Source organism: Oncorhynchus kisutch, linkage group LG13, assembly GCF_002021735.2.
Source record: "Oncorhynchus kisutch isolate 150728-3 linkage group LG13, Okis_V2, whole genome shotgun sequence".
NCBI lineage: Eukaryota > Metazoa > Chordata > Actinopteri > Salmoniformes > Salmonidae > Oncorhynchus > Oncorhynchus kisutch.
The window spans coordinates 51,842,999-51,852,368 of NC_034186.2; the positions used below are offsets into that span (position 1 = coordinate 51,842,999).

The 9,370-nt window shown below is 39.4% G+C and overlaps 1 protein-coding gene across 1 annotated transcript; it reads right to left on the reverse strand.

Moving 5' to 3' along the window:
* Window positions 1-743: 743 nt before the first annotated feature.
* Window positions 744-3,163, reverse strand: LOC109901503 (transcription and mRNA export factor ENY2-2). The gene is made up of 5 exons (XM_020497502.2): window positions 3,035-3,163; window positions 2,554-2,631; window positions 2,381-2,451; window positions 1,598-1,672; window positions 744-1,464 (listed from the first exon to the last, which is right to left on the reverse strand). The coding sequence occupies exons 2-5, from the start codon at window positions 2,619-2,621 to the stop codon at window positions 1,391-1,393; spliced, it is 288 nt and encodes a 95-aa protein (XP_020353091.1). The 5' UTR covers window positions 2,622-2,631; window positions 3,035-3,163; the 3' UTR covers window positions 744-1,390.
* Window positions 3,164-9,370: the final 6,207 nt, after the last annotated feature.

Genomic DNA, 9,370 nt, shown 5'->3' on the forward strand with positions numbered 1-9,370 from the left:
CAGAGTAACTCTGCCTAGATGACCAGCATCCTGGAGTCACCTCTTCACTGTTGACGTTGAGACTGGCGTTTTGCACTTACTATGTAAGGAAGCTGCCAGTTGAGGACTTGTGAGGTGTCTGTTTCTCAAACTAGACACTCTAATGTACTTGTCCTCTTGCTTAGTTGTGCACCGGGGGCCTCCCACTCTTTGTATTCTGGTTAGAGCCAGTTTGCACTGTTCTGTGAAGGGAGTAGTACACAGCATTATATGAGATCTTCAGTTTCTTGGCAATTTGTCACATGCAATTGCCTTCATTTCTCAGAAAAAGAAAAGACATGAGTTTCAGAAGAAAGTGATTTGTTTCTGGCCATTTTGAGCCTGTAATCGAACCCACAAATCCTGATGCTCCAGATACTTAACTATTCTAAAGGCCAGTTTTATTGCTTCTTTAATCAGGACAGCAGTTTTCAGCTGTGCTAACATAAATGCAAAAAGGTTTTCTAATGATCAATTGGCCATTTAAAATGATAAACTTGGATTGGCTAACACAACGTGCCATTGGAACACAGGAGTGATGGTTGCTGATAATGGGCCCATGTGATATTCCATTAAAAAATCAGCCGATTTCCAGCTACAATAGTCATTTACAATATTAACAATGTCTACACTGTATTTCTGATACATTTGATGTTATTCTAATGGACAGTATATGTCCTTTTCTTTCAAAAACAAGGACATTTCTAAGTGACCCCAAACATTTGAACGGTAGTGTATGTCGTTTATTAGCATTCAATGCACCACTTGTAGTGCATTTCAGGTTACTATGGTAAATTGCCCATACAGCTCCATATCTTGAGTTTAAGTAAATTATTTAATTATTTGCGCATATTCTTTTACAGTACCTCTAGTATGAGATTAACTACAGGCCAGATACTCAATTGAGTATCTAAGTATTAAATAGGTTAATCTACACAGACCGACTTTTACACGGTCTAAAAGAGTGTCATTGCAAGCCTTTTTTCAAAAACAAAACATCGCTTTGAACTTCTTACAAAACCTAGAACCAGCTTTATTACAACCCCTCTCAAAAGCCTTTCTCTAATGACAAACCAACTAAAAATAAGACAATCCACAGAACAAAAGTCATTGTTGTAAAAACAGCATAGCATGTTATGTATTCTAATACAATGTATAGTTATTGACAAGTTGAATCGTTGCATCATGTAAAGAACTGCATGATGTAAAGAACTTAAAAATCAGACATTGAACAAAGCAATTGAATAAGTCTAAATCATGATGGAAGATTGGGTCACATAACTAATAATAACAGCATGATGGCGAAAAGAAAACAAGCTCTCTATAACAAATCTGATACCAAAAGGGTTTAAAAAAGATCACGCCGGTTCAATTATGTGGCATGCTGAGCTAGGAAGGCTCTTATCCTCTGCAGCAGCTCCTTCTTCACGCTGTCAGGCACCAGAACTGAGGGGGAAATAAAGACACAGTATTCGGGTTCGGGTTATGATAGTAATGTCGATGAACTTCATGGAAGTTATTGAACAGAGGGATGAGAAAAAAAGATACTGTATACACAACAACAAAAAGGCCTAAATACCTCTTCCTTTAGGGGTGATTTCTACCACAAGGTCCTCGACAGTCACATGCTCCAAGCCCTTTTCTTTGATGACATCTGCAAAACAGTTACTTGATGAGTGGCATGATGGTTACACCGTGTTTTACAGTGTCAGAGGTGTCATGCTCAAAGGGTGCACATGTCCCCTCAAATTTGTTCTGTTTAAAATATTGTTGATCTCTGTAATACTACTAGCCACCTAGCCATTTATGAAGTTGGCTTTAGCTAGCAGATATATTCCCAATCTCATAACTAGCTGCCAAGAAGCCATTTCAGGCTATCAACGAAGTTAGAGTAGCTAGTGTGTCTAACTACCTTAGATGGTATGAATCCTGGCAAGGTTGGTAGACTTTAGAAAAGCAAGCAATTACAAGCTTTACTGAATAAGACTCAGATTCCTTTAAATCTTTTACCCAGAATTTACCGAGTAGCATAACCAGTTTATTAAAATTTAAAAACAGCAGTCAGGATGATACAGACAGATCAACAGGTATGCTTAAATGTGCAGAGAAATATCAATATAATTATTGCAGAAAATTACACGTAATGATTATGGCTAGATTGATGGAAAAGGGTGTTTCAGGTGTTTGTAAAATAAAAAATTCTGCCATTTACGCGCGGCTACCTCCGTACCACCACCCCAGTCATCCTCACGTACATTCGGGCCCTTTGGATTTTTATGGTGCATGATGGCTCTGAGTAATAGTCATGATTCCCATTAGCCACATTTCATGACATCCCACCACACATGAAAGTAACTCTTACCTTTGCAATGAGCTTTCAGCTGATCCCTCCATCCACATTCAGTGAGTTTAGCTCTAAGCAACTCCTTCAATCTGTGGATCAACCAACATAAGCAAGAAAAGTGACCACCAGTGACCATAGAGTTGATGGGACTTCTAACAATGATTAAATATACATTTGTGAAATGTTCTTACCGCTCTCGTTCACCCATCTCAGTTAACTTCTGATTAATTGTTGCTCTCATCTTGGAATCTTTGCTCATATTCTTTTAACTGAAAAAGTGAGATTCAGAATGAGTTGATGTTGTAGTGTTAGCTAGCTAACGTTATCGTTCATTAGTCAACTGCTGAGGCAGGGATCAGTTTATTAGTTAACGTTAGCTAGCTACTCTAACAGTCTACAAACAAGGTGGACAGCCGTCTATCATGAAAAATTATATGTTTGGGCTGGAGCTAACATTAAATCACTAATATTTAGAACACGCTAAGAGCAGCAAAAATCATTGCTAGGCTTTGCTTGCTAGCTATATGCTAACTGCTGACAAGCTAACGCATTTCTGGCACTAGCCAGCGCAACAAGCTAATTCACTATCTGATAATAAGCTACGCTATGTAGTGTGTGAGATTTGTACGTCCTTGATATCTATTATCAAGGACGTAAAAATCTCACACTTACCCAAAACGTTCGATGAAATTTGCATGCTGTTGCACACAGTGCCAATACAATTATAACTGGAGAGATAGTTAGCCACAGCTAATTGTTGTGTCCCACAATGAATAAGGACCCCAGGAAACCGTTGATGCCAGAAAAGGTTCCTACGTTTTAATGAAGTACTATCGTTATGCCACTAGGTGGTAGCGTTAATCAACAACACAGATTATAACATAGACTCAACTGTTGCAGGGTGATAACGTTACATACAGTTAAAGTCGGAAGTTTACATATACCTTAGCAAAATACATTTAAACTCAGGTTTTCACAATTCCTGACATTTAATCAGAGTAAAAATTTAGTTAGGATCACCACTTTATTTTAAGAATGTGAAATGTCAGAATAATAGTAGGAATAATAATTTATTTCAGCTTTAATTTCTTTCATCACATTCCCAGTGGGTCAGAAGTTGACATACACTCAATTAGTATTTGGTTAGCACTGCCTTTAAATTGTTTAACTTGGGTCAAACGTTTCAGGTAGCCTTCCACAAGCTTCCCACAATAAATTGGCTGAATCTTGGCCCATTCCTCCTGACAGAGCTGGTGTAACTGAGTCAGGTTTGTAGGCCTCCTTGCTCGCACACACTTTTTCAGTTCTGCCCACCAATTTTCTATATGCTTGATTGCCACTCCAATACCTTGACTTTGTTGCCCTTCAGCCATTTTGCCAGAACTTTGGAAGTATGCTTGGGGTCATTGTCCATTTGGAAGACCCATTTGCAACCAATCATTAACTTCCTGACTGATGCCTTGAGATGATGCTTCAATATATCCACATAATTTTCTTGCCTCATGATGCTATCTATTTTGTGAAGTGCACCAGTCCCTCCTGCAGCAAAGCACCCCCACAACATGATGCTTCCACCCCTGTGCTTCACTGTTGGGATGGGGTTCTTTGGCTTGCAAGCCCCCCCCCCCCCTTTTTCATCCAAACTTAACGATGGTCATTATGGCCAAACAGTTGTATTTTTGTTTCATCAAACCAGAGGACAAAAAGTACGATCTTTGTCCCCATGTGCAGTTGCAAACTGTAGTAGGGCTTTTTTATGGCAGTTTTGTAGCAGTTTTGTAGCAGTGGCAGACTTTCAGGTTAGGTCGATATAGGACTCGTTTTACTGTGGATATAGATACTTTTGGACATGTTTCCTACTGCATCATTACAAGGTCCTTTGCCGTTGTTCTGGGACTGATTTGCACTTTTCACACCAATGTTTATCTCTAGGAGACAGACCGCGTCTCCTTCCTGAGCGTTACGGCAGCTACATGGTCCCATAGTGTTTATACTTGTATTGTTTGTACAAATGAATGTGGTACCTTCAGGCGTTTGGAAATTGTTCCCAAGGATTAACCAGACTTGTGGAGGTCTACAAAAAAAATCTGGGGTTTTGGCTGATTTCTTTAGATTTTCCCATGATGTCAAGCAAAGAGGCTTTGAGTTTCAAGTTAGGCCTCGAAATATATCCACAGGTACACCTCCAATTGACTCAAATTATGCAAATTAGCCTATCAGAAGCTTCTAAAGCCAGGACATCCTTTTCTGGAATTTTCCAAGCTGTTTAAAGGCACAGTCAACTTAGTGTATGGTATCTTCTGACCCACTGGAATTGTGATACAGTGAATTATAAGTGAAATAATATGTCTGTAAACAATTGTTGGAAAAATTACTTGTGTCATGCACAAAGCTGATGTCCTACCGACTTGCCAAAACTATAGTTTGTTAACAAGACATTTTTGGAGTGGTTGAAAAACTAGTTTTAAAGACTCCAATCTAAGTGTATGTAAACTTCCGACTTCAACTGTAGATGAGATCAGTGGATTTGTATGTTCTTACAATGCCTCTTATTGTACATATGACCAAGAAATGCTGTTTTTGGCAAGTATTAGATGTTTGATCAATTTGAATAATATTCGGTAAGAAGAATAACACCGAGTCTGCTTTAAGACTATTTTTATTAAATCATGAAATTCGATAGTTGAATGCCCTGATCGTCAGTTTGGATTATACATACTGCTAAATTACAAATGTAAAAATGCAAATATTATGACATCAGTTTAGATGTTTCTTTTTAGCTGTCTAAAAATCTACTTTCATCAAATTGTAGTGCTGTCAAAGATACTGTATTTCAGTTTCCAATCTCTGGTGTTAATGGTGTTGGTAATATTACCTTATTTTGTGACATTTTATCCTAACAATCTCTATGCCCCACCTGGATCTTCATAATTGAATGGAAATCAATTAGCTAAAGAAACCACATATTGTAACAACGTTAAACCAACAGTAACCTTGTGAAGAAGTTCTGACCTTAATGGCATAATGGTTAAGGTATTGATTTGACAGTCGCTAGGCCATGGTTAAATCCCTGGTCGGGGGTACCCCTTGAATTTGCTACACTGATGTCAGAAGTATGTATTAACTGAAGACGGTGTGGGCTATGAAACTACGGAAAACCATTCATTTCCTATGGAAGAAGCAAACTGGTCAGGACCGTTAAACGATGCAAGCATGGGTGAGGAACATGAACAGGGCGGGACCAAAGTTGGGGAGAGGTGTACTTCATATGCAAATACTCTGCTATGTCGCGGTGCTATTGCCCAATCGAAGCTCACTGTAGCACCAGCTCCTACTGGATTGGCTGTTGATACCTAGCATGCCTGCCAACACCTACACGAGGGCGAGGTGGAATACAAGCGCTAGTTAAGAGTGCTGGTTAAAGTGTTGGTTCGACAGTCGCTAGACCCATATTCGAGTCCTGATTGAGGCTACCCCTTGAATTTGCTACAATAGCAAACAAATAGCCTAACTCTCACTGTTGGGCTTTCCAAAACCTCATTGCTTCTTTTTATTTATTTATTTTTCTATAAATTGGTTGGAGATACAGATAAAGATCTCTACTTATGTCAACCTGTTTACACAGGCAGTCCAATTCTGATCTTTTGCCCAATTATTGTCAAAAGATATGATCAGAATGGTCAAAAGACCAATAATTGGGTAAAATATCAGAATTGAGCTGCCTGTGTAAATGCAGCCCATGTGTCTGAAACGCCTTTTCAAATGAGTCAAAGGAGAGAGGGATAGGATAACATTATTTTGCAAACAAGTTGAAGTAATAGAGTATGTGAATGGAAAACAAAGTTAACCAGGCTGAATATGCTGCAGTTTTGAAATGGTTTCCTAGGGTTGGTTTAAAGGAGGATCAAACATGATAGTGGATTTTCTAAGACTTGGCACGATCTCCTAATTACTTGTGGGTGAACTCCTGCCAACTATTGGCCACCTGAGGTTGCCGAGAAAACATTTTTTTCTCAGAAGTATTTCGATTCATTCTCTGTGCATAACCCCTTACATCTCAGTCCACCACTTGGGAAAAGGAAATGGATTAAACATGGATTTAGCTGTTAACTTCTGTAGAAAGATGTAGAGAAAGACAATGAGCAAAAACTGCAGATACTTTATCACATCCTTAATAGATCACATAGGCCTACTATATATACTTTGTGCGGTGTTTAGAGAAAGAAGGTATTTAAGGTAACGAGAGTTTACCTCATAAGTCATTAATGGTTTAAGAAGAGTTTTGTGTTAAATGCAGCTTGAAAAACATGCAATGTCTGCTAAAATATGTTTGAACATGACACTACCGGAGTATTCAAACGAGAAGAAGTTATCAGAGGATAAATCAACCTCAAACTGAAATTCAGGTATTGCTTTAAACTGACCAGTTGGAGGTTTCTTTCTGGGTTGAGATAAAAACATACCATTCTTCAGAGTCTAGTGGTCACTGGAATGTCATAACACTGACTACCTGACTGCATAATGAATTAAGTCTGGGCTTTTGGTTAAAGAAATCTCTCTTTAAAATAAAGGAACCCCTGCGACCCCTTATTATGTGTGATATCAAAAACCCCATGACATTCTATTACGCCTGTTCTGCTCAACTACAGCTTAATGAAACACTTTCCTGACTTGGAATCCATGAAAAACATCAATTTAGTCATCGGTCTGCTGGGGTTTGAGTGCTTTAAATTCAATAAAACAGAGGCAATTAAAAAGCAGCAAAGAGATTCCCACTGAAGGCACACCTGACAGAAATGCTTCTACAAAGTTGAAAGAATGATTGATGGGTTACCTGGTCTGGGTGAACTAATGACCTCCCATGTCAGCAGCTCTATAATACCGAAGCAGAGCACTTGTTCATCTTGAATTAATCACCTGTAGTAATTGCAAATCATTGCTAATTTGTGTGTTTTGACAAGGGGCTGTTTGATTAATGTAACATGCTTAATATAATTAAAATGGTAATTAACACTCAATCTTTATCATGAGTGGTTTTGAAATGCCAGTGTTTACACTGGCAAAGACCATTACTTCTTCGGCTCAGCTGCACTTGGTCTTTGAGGTGCCTGCTGCTGTGCACTGTGACACAGTGGAGATCAGTGAGCCTGCTCAATGAATGGGATGCTACAGGCTAAGTGAGAGACTCAATGCAGTGAAGTGACAGAATAATCTTCCTCCCTGGCCCTTTGAGGCACTCCTTATCTCCGTTCCCTGCTCATCACCATCCACCATTACCTCAGTGTTATCTCTGTGGCGGAAGCCGCAGAGTTTAGGTGAGAAGAATATATAGTGGGGGAGAAAGCAGTGAGAAAGTGAGTAAAATATTCATCAAGGCACTTATAGGGTTCAAGGGGATATGCAGACGTTCTCTCAGTGGATGCTAGCCCAAGAGAAACCCTCAAAACAGAAAAACTGAGCTAAGAAATTGGTAGTTGTATGTGTTCCTCCAAAAATGCTGCAGACACTGATTTGAAACAGATGTCAGTTGCAGCTAAATTTTAGCTATACTATTCATGCATGTGGAATCAATTGAAACAAAGCCATACGCGTTTGTATTCTTGTCAATGCGACACATATACAGTGCATTCAGAAAGTATTCAGAACTCTTAACCTTTTCCACAGTTTGTTACGTTGCAGCCTTATTTTAAAATGGATTAAATAAAACATGTTCCTCATCAATCTACACACAATACCCCATAATGACAAAGCGAAAAGGGTTTTTTGAATTTTTTGCAAATGTATTAAAAATAATACAAATTAAATACCTTATTTATGTAAGTATGCATACCCTTTACTATGAGATCTCAGGTGCATCCTGTTTCCATTGATCATCCTTGAGATGTTTCTACAACTTGGAGTCCACCTGTGGTAAATGAAAAGCAAGATTGAACTCTTTGGCCTGAATGCCAAGCGTCACGTCTGGAGGAATCCTGGCACCTTCTCTCTGGTGAAGCATAGTGGTAGCAGCATCACGCTGTGGGGATGTTTTTCAGCGGCAGGGACTGGGAGACTAGTCAGGATCGAGGCAAAGATGAACGGAGCAAAGTACAGAGAGGTCCTTGATGAAAACTTGGTCCAGAGCACTCAGGAACTCAGACTGGGTTTGAAGATTCATCTTCCAACAGGACAACGACCCTAAACACACAGCCAAGACAACGCAGGAGTGACTTTGGGACAAGTCTTTGAATGTTGTTGAGTGGCCCTGCAAGAGCCCGGACTTGAACCCAATCGACCATCTCTGGAGAGACCTTAAAATATCTGTGCAGCGACGCTCCCCATCCAACCTGACAAAGCTTGAGAGGATCTGCAGAGAAGAATGTGAGAAACTCCCCAAATACAGGTGTGCCAAGCTTGTAGCGTTATACCCAAGAAGACTTGAGGCTGAGGGAGACAACGTGGAGATAAAGGAATAATAAAAATATATTTATTAAATAATGTAAACTATATACAAGTAACAACGGTGTGTGTAGTCAGTAGTCAGTAGTGTAAGTGAGCGGATGCGTGCATACAGTGCCTTGCGAAAGTATTCGGCCCCCTTGAACTTTGGGACCTTTTGCCACATTTCAGGCTTCAAACATAAAGATATAAAACTGTATTTTTTTTGTGAAGAATCAACAACAAGTGGGACACAATCATGAAGTAGAACGACATTTATTGGATATTTCAAATATTTCAAATTGCACTCTATCACTCTCCTTCTTGGTCAAATAGCCCTGACACAGCCAGGAGGTGTGTTGGGTCATTGTCCTGTTGAAAAAACAGCAAGGACCACCAAGGACCCAGGAACACCACACCAACCAAAAAAACAAATATATATATATATATATATATATATACATAAACACACGTACAATTATGCCCTGGTTAGAGCTGCCCCACTGCCACAACCAACCTTGTCCTCCCCAGACCTCAGCAACCTTTGCACACAGGAAGCATGAAACAGATGACAGGAGCGACAGGACAACA